Raw genomic sequence first — 24,095 nt, 5'->3', positions numbered from 1 at the left:
GGGACTTCCTCTGGCAGGAGATAAGCATCTGATAGCTCCAGCCTTATCTCCCTGCCTCAGCCCCTCGGAGCCCCCCGCCCTGGGTAACAGTTCCATAAACACTCAGCCCTAGAGAGTGGAAGCCGGCAGGAGCTGAGCAAGATAGCACGGAGCCATCGCTCTGCTTACCGGTCGCAGGCTGCTTTCCAGCAGGGCCCGGAGCTCTCGCTCTTGAAATACAAGAGACAGATCAGTGCAGCACAAAGGGGACTCAGCCTCTCTCCCCGGGAGCCCCCCACCAGAGCAGACAACGCTCCCTACTCCCTCACAGTGAGGAGAGTGGAAAAGGCTCTCACTCAGCGAGCCACCACTTAAGTCCCGCTTCAGCCCACAGGGCTAGGCCCTTGTGCTGCTGGATGAATGGATTGTATGGTGGATAGAAAGCTGGCTAGCTCGTCGGGCTCAATGGATAGTGATCAATGGCTCCATGTCTGTATCAAGTGGAGTGCCCCAGGGATCGGTCCTGGCGCTGGTTTTGTTCAATATCTTTATTAATGATCTGGAGGATGGCGTGGACTGCACCCTCAGCAAGTTCGCAGATGACACTAAGCTAGGGGGAGGGGTAGGGATAGGGTCCAGAGTGACCTAGACAGATTGGAGGATTGGGCCGAAAGAAATCTGATGAGGTTCAACAAGGACAAGTGCAGAGTCTAGGATGGAAGAATCCCATGCACCGCTACAGGCTGGGGACTGACTGGCTAAGCGGCAGTTCTGCAGAAAAGGACCTGCGGGTTACAGTGGAAGAGAAGCTGGATATGAGTCAACAGTGTGCCCTTGCTGCCAAGAAGGCCAATAGCATATTGGGCTGTATTAGTAGGAGCATTGCCAGCAGATCGATGGAAGTGATTATTCCCCTTTATTTGGCACTGGTGAGGCCACACCTGGTGTACTGTGTCCAGTTTTGGTCCCCCCACTACAGAAGGGATGTGGACAAATTGGAGAGAGTCCAGCGGAGGGCAACAAAAATGATTAGGGGGTTGGGGCACATGATTTACAAGGAGAGGCTGAGGGAACTGGGATTGTTTAGTCTGCAGAAGAGAAGAATGATGGGGGATTTGATAGCAGGCTTCAACTACCTGAAGGGGGGTTCCAGAGAGGATGGAGCTCAGCTGTTCTCAGTGGTGGCAGACGACAGAACAAGGAGTAATGGTCTCAAGTTGCAGTGGGGGAGGTCTAGGTTGGATATTAGGAAACACTATTTCACTAGGAGGATGGTGAAGCACTGGAATGGGTTACCTAGGGAGGTGGTGGAATCTCCATCCTTAGAAGTTCTTAAGGCCCGGCTTGACAAAGCCCTGGCTGGGATGATTTAGTTGGTGTTGGTCCTGCTTTGAGCAGGGATTGGACTAGATGACCTCCTGAGGTCTCTTCCAACCCTGATATTCTATGATCCTATGAGAGGCAGACACAGCAGTTGTTTGCGGCGGGGTGATGCATGAGTAATGTGCCGCTAACGCATATCAAGTAAACAAACACATTACAAATCCCATAGTAAACAGCTGTTTGCACAATAAATGCTACCACTGGAAAGGTCACCAGTGCATCATGGGATTGGGCAATACTCTGTTTACACAATCGCTCCCATACTCCAGCTCAACAAATGCAATGTGCTTGTAACACGGTCTAAGGGATGTTATGCTGCCCTAGGACGTGTGAGTGAAACAACAGAGAGGTTTAAAGCGGAAATTTTAAGGTCTAGGAGCCCTCACCAATGCCCTGTCTCGAGCATGGCTGTTCCCAAGAGGCAGTTAGCACCCAAAGTACGTCACAGACCTCTACAAGTAAAGGATTTGTTTCTAGCATGTTTCTAGCACAAAAGCCACCACAAACTAGCACCTTCACTGGTACAGAACATAGCACCGCCTACACACAGAGAAGTTAGAGAAAAACATCAAATCCTGTTACCAGAAAGTTGCAACATAACATGAGTTAATTTCCTAGAATTCAGAACAATAACAGACAAGAACCCAAACCAGGAAGAGACAAAGCAGGCTGCTCCCTAAAATAGCGAGGCCCAACTCATTCCACTTTACAGTAGACTGGTTCTTTCCAGACCAACTGCAATTGCACACTTCCTTACAGAACCCCCTAGCCTGCAAGCAGGACCAAGGAAAAAATCTGAAATTTAAAGTGACAACCTACAATTTTAATACAATTTTCAATAACCACAGTTGGATATCTCAGCAAAAAAGGCAAAACTATGAAAGGGCCCAGAAGATAACCCCCCTCTGAGCGCTAGAGGGGCCCTGCTAAGGCAGAGTTAAGGGTTATTGTATTTCTGTCTCGTCATTGCAGTAACTGAGCACCTCAGAAACATTGCAAGTGTAGCCTGTGTGGGGAATCAGTGTTATTCCCATTTCACACCAGGAGCAAGTGAGGTTCACATGAGGAGAACCACTGAGCAGAGAATCCTCCCACAGTGCCAGGGAAACTGGTTGAAACTGTAATTAAACAGAATTCTGAAAGGCCTAGATGAACGCGATCCCACAAGGACAAACCAGCCCTGCTCCGTAAAGGAAAAACTGCACCTCTTCAATCTACTAGAGTTCTTGGAGAGGGAGAACCAGCTAATGTAGTTGATTTGGACTTTAAATAGCTGTTGACAAAGCCCCTCGCAAGCCGCTGTTAAGGAAACAAAATCAACCCGGGGCGCGAGGCAGAGTATTGTCATGGGTCAGACACTGGCGAAGAGGCGGGATACAAAGGATTAGATGGCCAGTTCTCATCATGGCCAAAGGGAGCCCCGAAGAACTGTGCTAGGACTTGGAGAGGTGAATTCTGGAGTGAATCCCAGCAGTGCCATAGTCAAGGCTGTGTCTTGATTTCCACTTCAATGGCACCTGAACTGCACCCCACATCGTCCCTGGGTGAATCAAAGTCAGCAGCGTGCTCTCCTGAGCCCCTGGGGCCTTTGGAACGGAGTTGGCTGAGCACATGCTGTGCTGGGGGGAGATATGTCCTCAAACCCACGGGGACTTTGCGGAGGTGGGTCTCCCCTTTTCTCGGCAGCCTTTGCAAGGGCCCACCCGCTCGTCACCTTGGGGCAGGAAACGCTGGGTGTTTAGAAAACGCCAGCTGAGCTTAGCGGGCGGGTGCTGGGTGGGCTTGGTGGCCTCTGATACACAGGAGGTCAGTCCAGATGATCAGACCAGGCCCCTTCGGCCCTTAAACTCTATGGCTCTGCGACTTGGAGGACCCTGTGTCCCAGCACACGGCCGCTCCACCAGCTCTTACTGGAGAATCCTGATTTAGGCCTTCCCCATTCAGTCTCTGCTGGGAAGGACCCAGGAGCAGACTCCAGGGAAGATCAGGAGTGTCACCCAGGGCGGGCCGGGGCAGCACTCACAGTAGGGACCCTGGAAGGTTATTCTCCGGTGTGGGGTGAGGGGACAGCTGGCACCAAAAGCTGTGGAAGGGCCTGCCCATGGGAACAAAGGTGGAGACTGGGGGATGGCGGGGCTCTCCCCGACGTGCCACTGGCTGGGCAAAGCCCTGGAGAACATGCAGCAGATGAACAGGGTGGATGTGAGCTCTCAGCGTGTGATGCTGCCTTGAACGGTGCACTGGGCTGTACAAACAAGGGCACTTAAAGTGCACGTCCAGCCCCTCCCAAAGGCTGCGCTCTGCTCCAGGGCCCCTTGGAGGCTGTATTCCCCCTGCCAGCCTCTCAGAGGCCGAGCCGGCCCAGCTGGCTCCACCAGGTCACAGCAAACCAACCCATTATTGCCCCATCCCAGGCGCTCATGGACTCCCTTCAAAGCTTGGTGGGCAGGGGAGGAGGATGAGCCGGGAGCCCTTTCCCCAGCCACTCGCTGCGTGTGATGTGCTCCTTCCTTCCTGCCAGAAAGCCAGGCAGATACAGCCTGCGGGGAAGCATTTTGCAATCACCTTTTCTGAAAGTCAGAGCAATTAACGGCACTGGTTGGTGGGTTGTTGTTTTTTTTTTCTTTTTCTTTTTTGAGGAACTAACGGTGAAAGCAACATGTTAGAGAAGAGCTGGAACACTCTGCTCTCCTGGGAGCCAGGGGCCGGTCCTGCGAGGGAGCAGCGAGCCGGAGCGTGCCGCACGAGGCGCTGAGATGAGGTAAGGGATGGAGCTCGTGCTGGCTGGGTGCTGACTCAAACTTGGGTTGTACAGAACCTCTGATGGGATCCCGCTGCTCTGGCTCGGTTCCATCCTTGGCCAAAGCTGCTCGGGGTGGATCATCCCCCTTTTACCGGGCAGCAAATGATGCGTTCTTGAGAATCTGGGGGTCCCGGCGTTCAGCACCGTCCTGCTGCTGCGGCTCAGAACCATTCAGCAGCTGTTTAAAGTTTGCTTTGGAGCTGTGAAGTGTTATCCCCGAAACTGAGGCTGTCCGCGGCTCGTTTCTCCGCAGCGGGGTGGAGAGACGGAATAACCCGTTCTCACACACCACCGAGCCAGGCTCCCACACCAGTGACCCCCTGCCCAGGGGCTCCTTTCGTGGGACTCAGTGGGGCAGCCGGATCTCCAGCCCCAATCCTGGTGAGAATTGGCAGCAAGGAGCAGGTGAGGGAGTCAGAACTTGGGACCCAGAGCAGAGGAAGGGGTGAGGAGGGGGGAGTAGGGAGGTGCTGGGAAGAAGAAACTAAAAATAGTTTAGAGGATGAACGGACTACAGAGGAGGGGGAGGCAAGATCCCAGTGGCCTGCAGTTGTGGCCTGTCAAGTAGGGAGGCATTTCCTCACTCATTCCTTTCGTAAGACTATAAACAGCCCCAGCCGTGAGCCACCTTTCACGTTTCTTTAAACCCACTCACTGGATGGCATGGGAGGTGAAACCATCCCGGCACCGCGAAGTGCCACATCTGGACACGAATGCGGCCGTCCCTTCTCTGCAGGAGCCGGGGGACCTGGCTGCCTTGAGCGAGGCTGAGCGGAGCTCTGAGCTGGCGGCTGGGGTCGGGCTGGAGGCTGAAGCCTCTCCCCACGCATGGGGCTGGTTTACTCCCATGGTGCTTTCCCATTCTCTGTGCTCTTTGCCAGCTCAGGCAGCACCAGGCTCGGGGGGGGGGGGAGGTTGTTCCATGCAGTCTGGCAGCGCTAAGGTTTGGTTGTACAGGCGGCAAGTTCCTTGGAGCAGCAGGGACAGGCTCTTACTGTGGGGGTACCTACACAGGAGCGAGTTCCCGGCCTGGATGGAGACTCGCGCTTGCGGGGCTAAGCGAGCGTGTTACAAACAGCACCGTGAGCGTTGTGGCTCTGGCATGGAGCAGGGCTAGTCTGAGCTCAGACTTGGGGGTGGCAAGTCTCTGCCTGAGCCAAGGAGCAATCACTCACCCTGGGCATCACCACACCCACAGCCACTCCAGTTACTGTATTTCCCAGGCTGGAGGGGCTGCGTGAATGTGTTTCTGACACAGAGAGGTGGCCTGAAAATGGGCAGTGACAGGCCGCAGGCACCACAGGCCTTGTGTCCTATGAGCCTCTTCGTCCCAAACATACTCGATGGGAACAGCTGGAGGGGCGTGGAACACCCTCATGTCCCATGTCTGTATGTACCACGGGCGAGCACTGAGAGGACCCATCACATGCCACCTCCATCTGTAACATGGGTAGCACCAAGAGCATTTGTGCTTGGCTCTGCTCTCCCACAATGTGAACTGTGTGGAAACACTTTGATGCAATTAACCAAATGACTCAGGCCAAGGGAGAAATTCACAGCCTCAGGGGGCTGGTGCAAAATGAAATTTGCTTTGTGAAATACAAATGTAGTGTATGTATCAGATTTATCCCTGTTAGCATGTGTGTCCATGTTAGATAGATAGACGGGTGGGGGGGGGGGGTGGAATGGGATAGATAGATAGATAGATAGATAGATAGATAGATAGATAGATAGATAGATAGATAGATAGATAGATAGATAGATAGATAGATAGATAGATAGATAGATAGATAGATGAACCCAGTACATTTTGCCTGCTATGTAACTCAGAAAGTCTCTCATGTAGGGTTGTACCAGGCCAGGTTAATCTGAGCACACTCCCATCTCCACAGCCATCATCCCAGGCCTGTAAAGGAGACTCAGCCTGTGAATGCAGATCATGGCCACGCACTGGAACTCGATGCTGCTGGGATGCTCCACACTCTTCCTTCTGCTCCTGGGAGGTGAGTTTCAAAGGGACGTGGTTCCCAGCAAGGAGCTGGGAAATCCCTGACTCCGTACAGATGCACTTGAGGTCAATTCTGTGGCCAGCATGGAATGAGTTTTGCTAGTGTCCATCCCAGAAACGGTGCTGCCTGGCAGTGGAGACAGGGGGCCAGGCAGTGACGGTGTTGGGGACTAGCCTGTCGGAGAGGTGGCTAATCCAGGTCAGGCTGGAGAAGAGTGGTGGGACGTTCCCCCTACCCTGGCGGTACCGGACCCTGGATCTGTAGATAAGTGGAGAATTTCCCATCCCAGGGCCTTTCACCAGCCACAAGTGAAAATAATAGATCGATGTCTCAGGGCTTTGAAACTGAAGAGCCCCACTGAAGTGACCATGGCCTGAGCATGACTCAGCCGTGCTCCATGGGCGATGCTCCAACAAGAGCCCAAAAGCAAACAAGGGTCCCACTCCTAACATGTGATCCTCTAGTACAGACCCCTGAGCCCGGGCTGCATCCCAGTCCCACAGCCCATGTGGCGTCATCCCAGTCCCCCGAGCCAATGCTGGAGCTGCTGACGTCTCTGCGCTGGTACCCTTCACATTCTAACAAAGGGCACTGTCCGCATGTCTGGCCCTTTGATTGTTCCTTTGCCATTTCAGACTCTAACGTGGCCCCTTGCTGTGCAATGTGACTGCTCCTTAAAATCTCCATCTGGGGAAGAAAAATTCAACCTTAATGGCAGCAAATTTAAAGCTGACAAAACCAAATACTGTTTTGCACCATTAGGCTGTGGAACTCACTGCCACAAGGTCTCCTTGAGACTGAGCGTTTATCAGGATTCAAAACAAGGCTTGGACATTTATCTAGCTAAAACGACCATCCAGGTTTGCTATCGAAAGGGTTAAAATTCCTATAACTTTGGAAGGGGTATAAAGTCTCCTCCTCCAGGGCATCAGCCAACCAGCAGGGGCTGGGGGAAACCTCTTCCTGAGGCAGGTTACCCCATAACTGCAGGGTTTTGGCACCACTCCCCCGTGTTGGAGATGAGATGCTGGGCGAGATGGAGCCCAAGTTTCTAAACACTGGGCTGGCTTTCAGGAAAGAAGAGTAACACGCTCAGGCTGCAAGGAGGAGTCCCTGGCCTGCCAGTGAAGGAGCAGGCCAGAGGGGCAGCCCCTTCTGTGCAGGCCCAGGGCCCTGTCACCCTGATGTGCTGTTCTCTTTCCCTCTGCAGGGGCCCGAGCCTGTGGCTGGGTAGCAGTGGACTCACCCACCATTCTCTTGGGATCTACAGTCACGGCCTCTTGCACCATCCAAAGCAACCGCTGCGGTGGCTTGGACGGTGAGGAAATCCAGATCACGTGGAGACTCGACAGCGAGTCCATGTCAGGGAGCCAGCACAAGAGCGTTGAAGGAGCAGAAGTTTCCAATCTCACCATCAGCCATTTCAACCGAACCAGGGCCAAGCTGTGGTGCTATGTGGTGTGGAACGGCACCCCGCAGCGGATAGGCATGGCAGAGATCCACGCAGGCTGTAAGTCTCACCCTTCTCTGGCCTCGACTCAAAGGGCCATGTTTACCTGCATGTGCAAATAGCACACCCCCTTCCTCCTGATATTTGCACCTGCATCCCTTGCCTTGCACCAGAACCCCTGCGTTTGCACATGCAAATTGGGTTAAACTGAACTCCCAGTGGGGGCAGGTAATTAGGGGCCACCACCTCCTTTGCAGGCACGGTCACTTGGACTGCTCCCTCAGCCATGTCTCCAAGAGGCTGGCTGGATCTGGCGCTGAATACCTTCTCACTTCTCTCTTGCTTTGGCCTAGATCCACCATCGAAGCCTGAGAATCTAACCTGTATGATGAACCTCAGTAAGAACAGCCTGACGTGCCGCTGGGACCCCGGCATGGACGGACACCTCCCAGCCAGAGTGACTCTGAAAAGCTCCAAGTAAGTGATAAGCCTCAGCCCCATGCATGGCCTCCTATCCATCTGCAGGGCCATGGTCAGGCCTCTTTGCCCATTGCACACCGCGCATGGAGAGCCCTAGGAATTAGAGGGACCATTTTGGTCCCCTCCTCCCCTTTGTACCCAGCAGCAGCCGGTAAAGCATGTTCCCCTCAAGTATCTAGGGCTGTGTCCCATCTGCTTTTAAAAGCCCCAAGCAATGAGGCCTCCAGCGCGCCCTCTGCCGACTGTTTGGAGGCATCTGTGCTCCGGGGGATACCACGTCTTGCAGGCTGCTCGGTACAAGCCCCTTGTTGCTTTCCCTCGCTGTGTCCTTTGGCCATACAGTCCCAGCGTCACCCGCTGGTACCTTGTGCAGCACTAATTGTTCAGAGTTGTGTGCCGGAACTGGCTCCCAGAGCCCCGAGCAGGACCAGATTGCCGCACCCCCTATGGGCCAGTTTGAGAGCTCCTGACACCACATGGCAAAGTGGATTATAGGCACCCACCATAGAGCAAACTTAGAGCCACTGAGACTTGATCCCAGCCTCCCCGTGACACCGGCCTCTGGGATTGCACCTCAGAGAGTTGCTGCCGGCAGAAGCCCATCTTCTCGACGAGGCCAGCCTTGACCCTATGCCAGCAGTCCGGCTCAACCTGCCCAGCTTAGCTCTCCCTTCAAGAACTGTATTTCCCCTGCCTCTGGCCTAGCTTTGGGTGTTACTCAGAGGGTCCCTCTGCACCTGCACAGAACCTGGATTTCCGTGTCCCTGGGTGTGCCCACTGGGCGCACGTTGAGAGGAAGGTGAGGCTGGTACCTCGGGCTGATGGGTCTCCAGTGAGAACACACAGAATATTAGTGGGGACCTACAGACTGACCCTGTCTCATTCCACTGCAGGAGCAGAGGCCAGTGTGAAGTTTCCCAGGAGGCGATCCCAGACTGTATCCCACAAGGCGGCCAGAACTCCTGCACCATTCCTCGCAGGTCTCTCCAGCTGTACCAGAAAATGGACATCTGGGTGTCAGTCCAGAATGCCCTGGGCACAGCTGAGTCTGAGCATCTGTGCATCGACCCCATGGATGTAGGTGTGTAACGGAGCTGGGGGCTTCCTTTGTAGCCACCTACAAATCAGAGTCTGGACAAAAGAACTTAGAGAGAGAGAGAGAGAGAGAGAGAGAAGGAGAGTTCGTTCTGTTAAACCAAGTCCCATTAAAATGCTTTAGATTATTAGGTCACACTTTATTTTAAGGTTCCATATATAAATGGTTTCCAAAGGGTTAATGGAGGATTACTAGCTGTTCTAAGCCGGTTACAGATGTTAGCAGGATGTGTTATAGGTGGTTACAAGCGTCTCAGCACAAAATGTTATAGATGGTTCTAAGCAACCTGTTGACTGACTGGTCCCTCTAACAGGTGGTTAACCATTTATTGAGCTGTGTGTAGCTCGAACGTTTGTCCCTTTCACCATCAGCAGTTGATCCAGTCAAAGATATTACCTCCCCGGCCTTGTCTCCTTCATCAGCGAGTCGTTTATTAACCCTTTGGAAACTACTGAGCAATGGAACCTTCCTATCAAATACAATGGATCATTATTACTATTATTTTGCTGTTTAAGGGCCTGATTTGAAGCCCATCAAAGTCAGGGCGAGTCCTTCCATTGACTGAGCAGGCCCTAAGTGCCCAATTCTGCAGGTGAAATCCTCACCCTGTTGAAAAACTCGAATATGCTGTATCAGTACCTGGGATTTCTGCTACCAGAGCCCCGGGTGTTGGGCGGAGGTGACTAAGTAGGAGTTAACCCCCAACATCCTGGCCAAATTCCCATGCAGCCATTATAATTGCTCACTGCATCCCCCCTCCAGGCGGTTTTGACTGATGCAGGATGATGCTTCTCGCCCTGTTCTGAGCTGCGGCACAGAGCCGCGCTGCTAAACAGCGGCTGCATTTCAGCCCAGCATCACAGCACTAGTGGGGTAATTCCTCTCCAGAGGGGAGGGGGGGATAAAGTGCGTTGTGAGGATTCGGGGGAAAGACACACTAGGAATGTCAAAGAAAGGATTAATTAATGAGTTATTGTCAATTATTAATAATAATACATTTCCCTCAATCTCTGATTGGCCCCTTTTCCCCTTCTGTAATTATGGATCAATCTCCCTGTAATGCCATGAGGCTCATGCATGGGAGACTGTTTCATTTCATTTGCATATTGAATCCAACTCCTTGTCGGATTATTTCTATTTCCCTAGGTCTTTTCATGCTGCATTTTTTTAACCATTTATTTTTCTTACTCACCTCGCTGGGGCTTAAAGCCAGAGCCAGGATTAAGACTAACACTAAGTCCAATCAGACAGATGGCTGGGATCCCCCGTGTCTGGCACTCCCACTGACTGCAGGAGAAGGTGTGCAGGCAAACAGCGAGTGGGGTCAAGCCCTGGCTGTGTGCTTTGCCTGAGCCCCGTCTATCTCTCTCTCTCTCTCTCTTCCTTGTAGCCAAACTGGATCCCCCTGTCCTAAAGAGCATCCAGTCAGTCCCTTTCCAGACTGACTGCGTCTCCGTGGCCTGGGAAGTGGCTCCCACCAGCTCCCACATAGAGCAGCAGTGTGAGCTCCGCTACAGGACCCATGAGGACCCTGGATGGACTCTGGTGAGTGACTGGCTCCGGGAGAGGGGGCTGGTGGGGTATAGCGCCATAGGGCTGTGTTCTTTTGGAGGAAGTATGGTCTAGTGGCCTGGGATCTGTTCCTGCCTCTGTTTCCGTGGGGGAGACTGAGAGCCCCTCATTTTCCCCATCTGTAAACTGGGAGATTCCAGCTGCTCTTCCAGCCGGCTCCTGAGGGGAGAGGAGTGAGTCACTGGCTTCTTTCTCCTGTTTGGAAGGAGGGAAGGAAACCTCTCCTGTCCCCCTCAAGTCCCCACTCCTACAATGCGCCATCTGCGCCTCGATTGTAACCATTCAGCATCCTTCCACTCAGGAGCTGCATGGATAGTCCAGAGATTTACTCTGCACTTCCACCACCTCCGTTTGACCCCCGGTCCCCTCATCACCAGGTTCGCCCCACCCCCTGGTGCCCACTGCTGATGGGGCACAGAAGAGGGGCAGCCTGCTGGGCACTGACGGCTAGATTTCCCGAGAGCTCAGGGCTGCATCTCCAAGTGCGCGGCGCCCCCCATCAGAGCCAAATTTCCCACCCTCAGCAGCTCCCATTGTGACCCCGATCAGATTTCCCAGAGCTCACACCCAGCCCTCTGGGCTCTTTGGACAACCGGGCCACTGGCTTAGATGCCACAAAGGGAGTTGGCATCTCCGGTGGGTGACTCCAAATCACCAGCCACTTTTGCACCAGTTGGGGATCTGGCCCACGGAGCCCAGTGGAGCGAGGCTGAGAGCCTGCCCCCCCAAGCAGAGGCTAGAGCAGAGAGATCCAGGCCACACAGCCTCTCGGAGCCACTAACAATCACACCTTAGTCTCTGCCATTCCAGCCCCCTCAAGACATCTCCCGCCGCCAGCTCGTTTCCAGAGCCGCTCCCTGGCAACCTGCGACACAGATTGCCTTTGGAGATGTCCCTCTAGTTTGAAGCAGCCCAGTTCCCTTGTTTAGATCACAAGTTTCCTGGGCTGATTCTCCCCTCCCTTCGGTGTAACACCCCCCACCCCGCCTGAAAGGCCTGGGGTTCCCTTGGGGAGTGTGCGGCACCAGGCCCCTGGAGCCTGGCCCTGGCCTTTAGGAGCAGGGCTCTCTGGGCGCAGTTTCAGGGACTGATTCCCCCTGGGTCTGGAGGCTGCGTTACTGGGCCAAACCCATCTCCTGGCTGCAGTGGACTTTGCCCATCAGGTCCCACACTCTGCATGTGACTCTTCTTTTCGGACCCGTCTCGAGTGGGCTGGGCAGCTTTGTCCACAGAGGGGTGAAAAAGCTTTTCTGGGAAGGAGCTAGAGAGAAGCGGGGCCGGCTTCCCCCAGGCCTGGCCCCTCGCACCCTCAGTTACATCCACAAAAGGCTGCCACAGCAGAACGGGGTGTCAGGGGCTACCCCAGGGAGCTGTTCACACCCACTTCGGCACGCTTTGCCCTGGTGTGAATGGCGCACGGGGTGCAAGCCGGACGAGGATCGGGGCCTCAACCCGGCCACATCTGAGCAAGAGTCCACATGGGGTTGCCTCTGAGAGCTGCCAAACGATGTTGCTTTGCTTTGCAACCAGGTCCCCAACATTGTCAGCCCCAACCTGAAGACCCATCACTGCGGCTTCCTGTTTGGGACGGATTATCGCTTCCAGGTGCGCTGCAGGCGGGTCACAGCGATGGGCTACTGGAGCGAGTGGAGCCCAGGGTGGAATTTCATCACCCACGAGAAAGGTGGGTCCTGACAGGGGGACCAGCCACACCATGGTACCACCGCACCGGCAGGGTCTGACTGGCTCAGGCTCAGGGACCCTGGGCCTGGCTGAGAGACCTTCCCATGCCAGGGCTGTTGGGAGGCCCCTGCGTGAAACCATTCTCACTGCTGTCCCATACACCCACCCCGGCAGCCTCAGCAGAGAGACCACAGACCGAGCCCTAGGGCTGGGACCCCACAGCGTCCCTAGTGCTGGTGCATTGTGATCCCACAGCAAACCTGGGTCTGTGGCTTTGCTGAGTGACCGGGCAGGATGGAAGGACAAAGTGACACACACAGCGCTTGGTGATGCGGCACTGGGGAGGGCAGAGGAAAAGGCCCAGAGCTGCCTGAGGGCGTGGGGTCCGACCCCTGCTTATTGGCATTTGCAGTGGGTCTCTAAGGCTCCCCGTGCTGGGAGCAGTGCCCATTTACAGCCCTTGGTGTGTGGGTCAGGCCCGCTTCGCTCTCCCACGCGGCCTGGCTTCCACCCTGGGGCAGGTGTTGTTACGGGTGTTTATTTGCTGGGCAATGGGCCAGCTCGGTGCACAACGAGGAGACAAGGGCTCTGCCCAAAGGTGCCCATGATGTATGTGCTGCTCTGCACACAGGTTTGGTCCCAGTAAAGTAGTGTCCCTTGGGGTGTGATCTTTTATCCATCTGTTTATACTGGGCTAAGGGGGCCTTGTCCTGATACAGCTATTCCTCTTCTCCTATACGGAGAAACTAACCTGGCGTCAGGCACCTTTATACCAAAAGACCCACCCACACGGGGGCTGTTCCGATGTAACTGCCCCGGCAGAGTTCCAGTGGTACAACTTGTGACTGTAGACCAGGCCTAGGAATGGGGCTTGCAGCTGAAGAAGGTGCAAGACTGAATTTTAATAACGTTCTGATCCACTGAGACCAGCACATCTGTGTTGGGTCTGTCACATCTGTACCAGTAAAGGGCAGCTGTGAGGAACGGGTGAAAGAAACCCCTCCTCTTGTGTGCTCTAGCTCCTGCAGGGAAGCTGGACGTTTGGTGGAAGATGACGCCCGTGGACTCTGGGAAGAGAGCGGAGGTTCAGCTGCTGTGGAAGGTAATGCTGGACATGACCCTAACAGCAGAATGCACATGTGGCTCCCCTGTTATTACACACGGCTTGTCTGTGGGGGAAGAGGCACGTGAGCACTTAATCATGGGGCTCGCTGAGACTGTCACAGCCCCGTATCTGAACTCCCTGTCGGTGTCCTGGGCTCCCCATTGCTAGGACAGTCTGCCTCATCCTTCTCTCCCCTGCCCCAGGTGTTTCTATAGGGCCCATCCCCCTACGAGCCAAGCACTGAACACCGTAAATCACCCCTGCCTGGTGCCCCACAACGGGCTCTGGTCCCCGGCCGGGGTCCCCGCGCTAACCCAACCACTGTTCTCCCCGCTCTGTGCAGGCTCTGAAGCAGAACGAGAGGAATGGCAGGATCCTGGGATACTGGGTCTCCCTGAATCCCAGACGGAGAAATGTGGAGCTCACAGCTGTCTGCAACACGACAGAGAGGCAGTGCAGTTTCTCTGTGCTGGCTGGGGTCAGGAGAGTTTATCTCGCAGCCTATAACTCAGCAGGCGAGTCTGCAGCAACAGAAGTTATCTTCCTTGAGAAGAAAGGTAGGGGCTCGCTAGACATCTTTGCAGTCTGTTCAAAGCAGCATGTCTCTGAAACCCTGAAAGCCCCTTCAGGTGGGCTCCGCTCTGCAGAAACCCTTTGATTTCTCAGCTCGGCTGCACGTGGGCTAGGAGCCCTCCCTGTCGCGCCTTTGTCTGGCTCCAGGAAGTTGGACTGTCTCTATTTGGTCACTGCCCCAGTAATCAGTAGAGGCACTTGCCTGTCAGAGTGTGATCTCTGGGCTCCTCATTGATCCCACAGACATGCAGCGACCCCGAGATGGGCTCCCCGGTGCGTTCCTGGGCCGCAGAACATTTCAGGGGAGCAGGGGGTGAAGCCCGGCAGACACCACACTGACCCAGGAGCGTGTTTTGGCTAACGAGAGTGATTAGCTGGAGGGCCGGCTCCTCAGCTGGTGTGACTCAGGGTGGTTCCACTGGCGCCAATGGAGTGACACCAGTTTACACCAGCAGAGGAGCTGGCCTGTAATCTCTGAACCATCCTTCTGAACGCAGGGGCAGCTCCATGTATTTTGCCACCCCAAGCACGGCAGTCAGGCAGCCTTCGGCGGCGTGCCTGCGGGAGGTCCGCCGGTCCCGCGGATTTGGCGTACCCGCCGCCGAATTGCTGCCGAAACCACGGGACCGGCAGACCTCCCGCAGGCATGCCGCCGAAGGCAGCCTGACTGCCGCCCTCATGGCGGGCGGAAGGCCGCCCCCCACGGCTTGCCACCCCAGGCACACACTTGCTGCGCTGGTGCCTGGAGCCACCCCTGTTTGAATGACAAGAGAGCGACTAATGGCCAGGCCTGTGCACTGAGCAAGGGGAGGGTGTGAGACCCCAGACCAGGCATTGAATCCTGACATTCTCATGGCTGCTTGGCAAGAGAAGATGCTTCCTCTGCTCGCAGATTCACAGGCCCCACTCCCTCTCCGCTAGCCGAGGCGGCTGCAGAGGGTCCATGGCCTCCTCTGGTTTTACTGACTCCGCGGTGAGCTCAAAGTGCAGCAGCACCAGTTCTGCTGCCCTTCCCCCGCTGCCCCTCGGCTTCCCCCGTATCCCACACACAGTTTCTCTCACCCCTCTTGCCTCCTGGGGCTGCGGCCCTGACGGTCTGTGCCTGATTGCATTGTCCCATGCTGTTCGCAGGTCAGCCCCTGGCCAGGATCCACACTTCACCCTGTGATGAGCACAGCCTCTGGGTGCACTGGGAGGCGCCCAGAGCCGCAGCCACTGGGTACATACTTGAGTGGCGCCAAACATCCTTGCCGGGGCCAGCCAGCCGCAGCGGGAGCTGGCAGATGGAGCGGAACAGGAGTGCCACCAAGGCACTAATCCGAGGTAGGGCGCTAAGGGGCAGGCTTTGGGCAGCAGCCTGGGGCGTGGGGGGGCAGCAAAAGTGGGTGCCTGGCCTTTCGCCCCTTCGATTCACTGGTCCAAGGTCTGTCCACAGCACACGGAACCTTGGAGGCTGGACACCTGCCAGGAGGGGATGGCAGCACTCTGCCGGCCCGGGCTTATGGGGGGCATCCTGGGTTGTGTCTTCTGACCCCCCATGTTTCTGAGCTGCCCCTCAATTTTACAGGTCTCTGCTCTGTATCCATCCTGCAACACCCCCCATCTCTGTGCTGTATCCATCTATCCACCAACCCCCCGTCTCTGCTCTGTATCCATCCACCGACCCCCTCATCTCTGCTCTGTATCCATCCTGCAACCCCCCATCGCTGCGGTGTATCCATCCACCAACCACTCCCTCGTCTCTGCTCTGTATCCATCCACCAACCCGCCCCCCATCTCTGCTCTGTATCCATCCACCGACCCCCCCATCTCTGCTCTGTATCCATCCACCGACCCCCCCGTCTCTGCTCTGTATCCATCCACCGACCCCCCCATCTCTGCTCTGTATCCATCCACCAACCCCCCCGTCTCTGCTCTGTATCCATCCTACGACCCCCCTTCCTGTTACTCTGTACATACCAAGGTTTGTTTTCATGCCTATAATGTCAATGCTGTGCCATTAAACCCCTTGGATGCTGCTTCATGTACCAGGTACATGACGGGAAGCAGACATGTGATGTGTCAGCCGACCCGCTGCGCCTGATTGACTGGAGATGCTGGCAGTGCAGAGGGCGCCCTCCCTGCTTCAGATGACTGAGTACAGGGCTCTCAGTGCTTGTAGCCCTGCTGGTTTAATCACCTCCTCTTGTTTTCTCTTCCAGAAAATATTGAGCCTTTCCAGCTGTACAATATCTCCGTGTACCCCTTGTATGCGGACACGGTGGGGCTGCCCCTGCACACAGCGGCCTATTCAAAAGAGAAGGGTAAGTGTTTCTATAGCAGCTCCCATCCTGAATGACCCCAAACTGCTTCACAAACTAGGTCCAGGCAGCATGACTGAAATGCAGCCACCTCTGGGGTGGAGGGTGGCAGCCCAACAGCACACGTGAATGGGGGCGCTGAAAGTCCAGCCCAGGGCAGTGGGCCAAGCCCCTGCTCTTATGAAAAGTGTCTCCTGGCTCTGTGGAATTTGGCAGAACAGAGGGTTAGCTGCAGAATGATCTTCTGCAAGAGATCACCATGCAAGAGCCACAAGACAACCAGAGTCCTTGGGTGAGGTGCTCAGCTGGGGCAAATCAGTGTAACCCCACTGACATACTGCACGAGGATCTGGCCCACTGCTCACAGGGCATTCAGTGGCAGAGGTGTGCGGGTCCTGGGCTCCCCAACTTCCAAGCAGTCAGATTTGTCACAAATACCTGCTCTTATCCAGGACTCTTTGCTCTCCGGCCCATATTGGGGAGCCTATAGGAATCTGCACTGCAGTGCCCTTGGCTGCTTTTTGTACCTTCCGTGTTCTTCTCCCACTTCAGCTCCATCGCGTGCCCCTAAATTCCACCTCAAGAGCATCAGCAAGTCCCACGCCGAGCTCAGCTGGGACCCAGTCCCCATTGAGATGCAGAACGGCTTCATCACGAACTACACCATCTTCTGGGCCAGCACCGCCGACGATGAGCTCCGTAAGTCTTGCCTGCGTCACTGCCACCCTGGCACTGCACCTAAGACCTCGTCAATCTGCCCAATGCTTTGCAGCACCGTTTTCCCATGGGCTGGATGGATAGTAATCCAAGCGTGATCCCCCGCACAACAACAAGGGTCGAGAGGGTTCAGAAAAGAGACACAAGAATGACTAAAGGATTAGAAAACCTGCTTCTAGTGACAGACTCAAGGAGCTCCATCTATTTAGTTTAACAAAAGGAAGGCTATGGGGAACTTGATTGCAGTTTATAAATATCTACGTGGAAGCAAGTATTTAATAATGAGCTCTTCAATCTAGCGGAGAAAGGTCTAACAGAATCCAATGGCTGGAAGTTGATGCTAGACAAATTCAGACATGGAAATAAGGTGCACATTTTTAACAGTGAGTGTAATTAGCCATTAGAACAATTTACCAAGGGTCCTGGTGGATTCTCCATCACTGGCAATTTTTAAATCAAGATAGGCTGTTTTTTAAACAGATCTGCCCTAGGAATTATTGTGGGACAGGTCTCTGGCCTGTCTTGTACAGGGGGTCAGGCTAGATGATCACAATGGTCCCTCTGGCCTTGGAATCTATGAATCTGTGAATATCCCACTAGGTTCCTACCTGCATCCTATGGTGCTCAAATCCCTTTGCAAATCTGGCCGGAGAGGCTAAATGACCTACGCGTGGTCACATAAGCCATCGGTGGCAGAGCAGTGAATTGATCCCAACTCTCCTGAGTCCCAGGCTAGTGCCCATCCTTCCTCTAGGTGTGTAGGTGTGTGTCTGTCGGGGGCTGTACTATAGGTCTGGGAAGTGTGTGGGGAGAGAGAGTTTAAGGGGGTGACGTTGTGGGATCAGCCTTTTATTTTCTCTTCTCCCTCATCACCATCCCCTCCCCCCTTCCCTGTTGTTGTCCTGTCTTTTGTTGAGGAGGTGGGCGCTCGATTCCAGTCAGACCCACTCGTGCCGGTGACCACTGCCCCAGCGCAGGCTCTAGATTTAGCTCCTGGAGGTGATGCCAGGACGAGGAACGGGTCCGTAAGCGGTGTGAGTGCGCGGCGGGATTGGGAGCTCAGGGTCACTAACAGCCGTACCTGCTTCCTAGGCGCCGTTGTGAACACCTCCTTCACCACCTTCACCATCAGGGGCCTGCTGCCGTCGACGATGTACAAAGTGCACATAATGGCGTCCACAGCAGCCGGCAGCACCAACAGCACAACCCTGACGCTGGTGACCCTGGCGCTGGGTAAGGCCGTGGGCTTGGTCTGCTTGGGAACCCCACGGCGCTTGGGATGGGCCCAAAGCGGTGATCAGAGGCGCTATGTGGCCCAGGTGGCAGGTGGGGGAGGAGATAGCCCTGGACCCACACCCCTCATACGTGCATACACACACACACACACACACACATGTGCACACAGACAGGCATGTGCACACACACGCACACACACATGTACACATGAACTCTAGGGACAGCTGGATCCCAAGCTGCATGTGACTTGGCCCCTCCCTAGGTGGCAGGGGAGCACATGGGGGTTGCTGAGGTACTGGGACTAATTCCTGGGTCCACTCCAGCTGCTTAGCACAAAGCACCCCAGGATCATAAGAACATGAGACCAGCCAGATTGGGTCAGACCAAAGGCCCATCTAGCCCAGTATGCTGTCTGCCGACAGGGGCCAATGCCAGGTGCCCCAGAGGGAATGAACAGAGCAGGAAATGATCCTGTTATCCATCCCCTGTTGCCCATTCCCAGCATCTGGCAAACAGAGGCTACGGACACTATCCCTGCCCATCCTGGCTAATAGGCATTGATGGACCGATCCTCCATGAACTTATCTAATACTTTTTTGAACCTTGTTGTAGTCTTGGCCTTCACCACATCCTCTGGCAAGGAGTTCCACTGGTTGACTGTGCATTGTGTGAAAAAATACTTCCTTTTGTTTGTTTTAAACCTGCTACCTATTTTCATTTGGTGACCCCTAGTTCTTCTGTTCTGAGAAGGAGTAAATAATACTTCCTGATTTACTTTCTCCACACCAGTCATGATTTTATAGACCTCTATCCTATCCCCCCTTAGTTGTCTCTTTTCCTAGCTGAAAAGTCCCCGTCTTATTCATCGCTCCTCATATGGCAGCCGTTCCATACCCCTAATTATTTTTGTTGCCCAACCCCCACCTACCTGGGGGGAATGCTCAGGTCACGCCATGCCACCTACCTCACTCCCTCATGCAAAGGGCTGAGCTTTTGGAATAACCCAGTTCCTGTCTCTTTTCCAGATGGGAAAGAAATCCAGTATCTCCTCCTGTTCTTTGGCTTCTTGTGTGTCTTGCTCGTATTATTCATCGTCTGCTTCCTGAAGAATCGGAGGTGAGTGCCCGGGGATCAGCAGCTCTCCATGGGCTTGGCAGCGCGTTATTAGCCACTTAGCCTCCCGTGATGCAGCCGTGACCTGTGCTTCCCTTCTGTGCGACGCGCGGGCACCGATCTCTGTCCAGACAACGGAGGGGGCTGGAGTCAAAGGGCTGGGCAGACATTTCCTCCCCCTTAGGCTCAGGGACACTCACATCTCACAAGTATGGGAGCTTTGTGCTTTTCACACCAGGCCAGATCCCCCGCTGGGGCGAATCAGTGGGTGTCTGAACAGAGGCAGGACCAGCAGGCTCAGACAGGTGCAGCAAAGGGCACTGAGCCAAACACATCCCTGGGGCAACTGCACTGCCTCCAGTTATTATTTATATTGTGATATGAAAGCCCCCAGAGGTCTCTGCCGGGGATCAGGACCCCTTGCTGCTGGGTGCTGCACAAACACAGCCCCAAGCCCTGGATTTCACCCTGCCAGCTGCGTCTCTGCCAATCCCCCCAAGAACCCAAGCCCTGACGGAGCGATCGGCCAGCAGCCCTGTCATTAAGCATCCCCCTGGCCTCTCATTGAGCTTCTGTTATGTGACCAACAGGGTGAAGAATCAGTTCTGGCCCAGCGTCCCGGACCCAGCTAACAGCAGCCTCGGCAAGTGGGTGCCAGCCGACCTACAGCAGGTAAGAAAGGGTCTGGCAGGTGCCAGTCCTCCCCCATCACTGCTGACTCCACTGCACAATATTGAGTCACCCCTCACCAGTTGAGCACCTGGCTGGGAGATGGTACCGTGCCCTGGTGAGAAGGCCAGACACCACAGTGATGGGCAGGGGTTAAGCACCAGAGTGGAACAGAAGAGAAACTACCCCTGCCCTCCTAGCAGCTGGGTCAGCAGCTGGCTTCATATCCGCCAGTAGGACCTGGTAGCAGGCTCGGCCCTGGTGGGCAGTCAGAGATAGCAAACAGCTCAACTGGCAAAGCATGGGGCCTGATCCTGCAAAATGCCCAACACTGACTTACTCAGCGCCCTGCAGGATTAGGCCCCGCTTAGCGCCGCTTCTGGGCCCTGCAGTGGGGCTGAGAACACAGAGCCTGGCAGGAGAGGGGCAGGACGACGGGGGCGGGGGGGCTTGCACAGCAGTTGGGCTGGGCAAGGCTGGGGTGAGCAGGTGCTGCAGAGGGTGTCCCCCCTCCATGGGGCTGAGAAGGGGCGATAGGGGAGAGGGTAGCCGTCAGGAGAGGGCTGTGCCCTGCAGCGGGGCTGGTGGGGCCGAAGCTACGCACCTCACCACTATCAGTCTGGCATTCCCTGAGCAAACGCCTGTTTCCTAGGAGACTCTCCAGACAACCAGTGCGAGGGAGCCTGGCCTGGTGACCATTTCTGACATCACAGTGCTCGAAAAAGGAGCCGAGAAGAAGGCACCGCTCTGGGGGAAGAAGGACCCTGTCCCAGCAACTGCTGGCAGCTTCCCGACCCTCCCCAAATCCTACATCCACCCCAGCAGCTCCGGCCTGCCAAGTGGCAGCAGAGCTCCGGGAGAGGCGAGGCCGGGCTCCTACGTCAACGGTGCTGGGGCCGTCCAGTACGCCAAGGTAGTTGCAGAAGGCTACAGGGGCCAGCAGCAGCACGTCCCATCTCCCCTCTACATCCGGTCCGACTCCACTCAGCCCCTGTTGAGCGAGTCGACGCCCAGCCCCAAGCCTTATGAGAACCTGTGGTTCCACGGGGCCCCACAGGCGGGGCTGCACTGCCAGAGTTCCCAGGAGGATGAGACCTTCCTGGAGGGGCCGCTGATCGACTTCCCCCTGCTGCAGGGTCTGAAAATTGAGGGGGCCGAGGACCTGCATGACTTCCAGAGATTCTAGCGCCTTGCGGAGGCCAGGAGAATGGGCGGCTCAAACAGACATGCATCTCTCCTGGCCAGCCTCACCCCCCCCGCCCCATACCCAAACCTCCATGGAATAGGCACCAAGCTGCTGTTTGCATTTGCACCACATACTCTCAAAGCATTGGCGTGACTTGAGCCTTGGGGAGGCGGAGGGCTGGCCGGCCGCCCAGGGATGGTGCATCCCACCGCCCTGCAGGAATATGGAGTCGGGCTCCCTGGCTGGCAGGGGCTGGAAGCTCACGACCAGATCCTGCTCAGGGCAGTGAGGAGCTGGGTGCTGTCTGCTCTGGACTTCAGTGAGGGCAGCGTGCTCTGCAGCCCACACAATCAGGCCCTGAGTGCCTTCCCCGAAAGCTCCTCTAGTCTCTTTCTCCCCAGGCCGGTGGGGCTGGGAATGCTGCAGAGAGCCCTATGGAGGGAGAGAGCATCCCAGGCAGCCCCGCTGGCCAGCGCTCAGGGCAGTGCTGACTTCCTAAAGGAGCTGCACCCATCTGCAGCTGAGGGAAGGTGGCTATGATGCAGAGAGGAAGGACGGGGGGATCCCTGAAAACAGAACATCAGCTGCGTGCAGGGCCCATGCAGAGGCTGCAGGCTCTGGAGTCCAGATTTGCTCTGCAGCTGTCTCCTTTCTGCAGCTACTATCCCCAGTGCTGCCCTGGTAGGGAGGGAGCCCCGCAGACTTGGCTAAAGACTTTATAAAGCTCCCTATCGTCTAAGGAAATGTCAATGAACAGTCTTCTAAGCTCATTATCCTGCTCCCTGGGGTTCTCTGGCAAGGACCAAGCCACGGCTCTACATGGCCCTCACAGAGATGGGTAGCTGAGAAACTTCACTGCACTTTCGAAACCCCAAGTTAATGTTATGCTATTTATTTGCTTCTTTCCATGCTCACTTGTTCCCCTGAGTCAGCGCAGCAAGAGATATCTGCGGCCAGGGGACGGGTGCTAAGCCGCTGAGCTGTTTACTGCTAGGCCACCAGTTCAAACCTAACCTAGGTCCGTAGTGACCACAAGTCGGGCCCTTGGCTGGGTCTCTAGGGGTTGGCGTGTGAAATGAACTGGGTGTCCAAGTGGGACCGTGTTACCAAAAGGGATAATGAACTCCCCGGTCAGCCTGCAAGGTGGGACCTCCAGCCAAGGGCTTGGGGTGCTGTGAGAAACGTGTGCCCGGCGGCTGCTCAGGCTGGGGGCCAGGATGATCCCATGTTTAGAGGCTAGCCTAGGATGGGGTAGACCTGGGCTAGGTTCCCGTCCTCACTCCTATGTGACCTAGGGCATGTCACAAAGGGTCTGTTTACTCTGGAGTGTAAACCAGGGCTGTGGGACCTGGGCTTGTGGACTCGTTGGTTCCAAGCCTTCACTGGAGCATCTACACTGCATTGCAAACCTGGGTTTACAATTGCCGGCCCCAGGTCTCACAGCCGTGCTAACGGGTCCATACCGCACGACGCAGCCGTTCTGACTCGGAACTGGGGCTTGGCCTGCATCCATGCTGCCAAATGACAGGGCTTGGACCTGACTCTCAGCAGGACTTGGACTCTGACTCCCCCCAGCAGGACCCAGGTCCTGAGCGCTGGCTGACCCCCAAGTCAGACTGATTTGTGTGTGGATAGAAGGGGGACTTGGGCTCAAACCTGAGTCAGACCCCATGCTGTGTATGCAATGTAGACATACCCTTTGTCCCGCTAGGCCTTGGCTCCCCATCTGAAAGCACCATCCGGCCTCCCGGTGTGTCATTGGGATAAATGCCTACAGGATTGTGAGGTGCTCAAATACCACAGCATTACAGCATTACAGGGAGGCAGTACCGTAGATGGCAGGTAAATTAAGGCGTTGAGTCTCCTGGCCTACCAGCCCAGCACTGGAACCGCCACTAGCCTGTTTCCCTTTTGAATCGATTGGGCTGGCGTCGGAGCTGGAGCGCAGCGACTTTCCGACGCTTCAGAAGGAGTCGGCTGGGCACTGGGAGCTGCGGGGTAAGCCGCACTGCCGCAAACCCACCCCCAGCTCACCCTCAGAAGCCCAGAGGATGAAATGCAGCTTCTTAAGGCTTGTTCAAAACTCCCCCGGTGTCGGGGTTTGGGCAGCGAGTAGAGTTGATCCTTCTTTACGCTGAGCCATTTTGCTCACCCTGACCGTCAGCTCAGGAAGTTATTGGTCTGCTCGCCTCACGGCAGCATTAGCAGCAGTCAAGCATTAATATAGCCAGTAGTGATCCCTGCTCACCCTGCGAGGCAATGGTTTCTCAAGCTGCACCTGACCTCCACTCATTAGCAGTAGGGTTATTTCCTTTAAGGATTTTGAATTGAGCCATTTGTTGGGTGTGCTGTGCCTCGGCATGTGGGCAGTTCTCTCGGTTGCTGTGAACATTGCACTGGATGGGACTGTTGGGTGGTGGACCGGGCTGCCAATAGCACTGTTGTTATGTGGCAGTGGGGACTGGAGATACTTCACAGGTAAAGTGTTGTACAGCCATGTAACCATTCCAAACCTGTACGTGTTGCCCCAGCAGCCGCCCCGACTCCGGCTCTGTTTGTAGTATACCATTCAGAGGGAAGGTTTCCCTTTATGGGGTTGTTTTTTATGTTACCTTGGTTTGTTTCCTTTGAACACGTCGTTGTAACGTTCTGAAATTCAGTGTTTGCCAGGTGTGTGTATTTGTTTCTGTGATGTTGCAATGGTTCTGTCTCCTCTTGCTCTCCTCTCACGGGCAGATGGC

At 55.4% G+C, this 24,095-nt stretch overlaps 1 protein-coding gene across 3 annotated transcripts; it reads left to right on the top strand.

The window, feature by feature from the left end:
- Positions 1-3,223: 3,223 nt before the first annotated feature.
- Positions 3,224-24,013, top strand: CSF3R (colony stimulating factor 3 receptor). Of its 3 annotated transcripts, XM_042853984.2 has the most exons (17): positions 3,224-3,386; positions 4,002-4,123; positions 6,058-6,168; positions 7,385-7,684; positions 7,978-8,101; positions 8,998-9,185; positions 10,591-10,745; positions 12,303-12,456; positions 13,475-13,557; positions 13,904-14,117; positions 15,265-15,456; positions 16,335-16,436; positions 16,986-17,132; positions 18,243-18,383; positions 19,412-19,502; positions 20,090-20,171; positions 20,821-24,013. In XM_042853984.2, exons 3-17 carry the CDS (start codon positions 6,096-6,098, stop codon positions 21,352-21,354), a joined length of 2,580 nt encoding a protein of 859 aa, XP_042709918.2. In that variant the 5' UTR covers positions 3,224-3,386; positions 4,002-4,123; positions 6,058-6,095; the 3' UTR covers positions 21,355-24,013. The 3 variants fall into 3 exon arrangements, with proteins under 3 accessions (XP_042709918.2, XP_065433265.1, XP_042709919.2); XM_065577193.1 differs by lacking the exon at positions 3,224-3,386 and having other exon boundaries at positions 4,029-4,123; positions 6,012-6,168; XM_042853985.2 differs by lacking the exons at positions 3,224-3,386; positions 4,002-4,123 and adding an exon at positions 4,423-4,546.
- Positions 24,014-24,095: the final 82 nt, after the last annotated feature.

Source organism: Chrysemys picta, chromosome 23, assembly GCF_011386835.1.
Source record: "Chrysemys picta bellii isolate R12L10 chromosome 23, ASM1138683v2, whole genome shotgun sequence".
NCBI classification, from domain to species: Eukaryota; Metazoa; Chordata; order Testudines; family Emydidae; genus Chrysemys; species Chrysemys picta.
This window is presented reverse-complemented; position numbering and strand designations above follow the sequence as displayed.

Excerpts from the sequence above, each read along its gene's own strand:
- CSF3R (XM_042853984.2), top strand. The coding sequence starts at position 6,096 with ATGCAGATCATGGCCACGCACTGGAACTCGATGCTGCTGGGATGCTCC. Across the intron at positions 6,169-7,384 it reads CTTCCTTCTGCTCCTGGGAG|GGGCCCGAGCCTGTGGCTGG; the intron begins GTGAGTTTCAAA and ends TTCCCTCTGCAG. Across the intron at positions 14,118-15,264 it reads TATCTTCCTTGAGAAGAAAG|GTCAGCCCCTGGCCAGGATC; the intron begins GTAGGGGCTCGC and ends TGCTGTTCGCAG.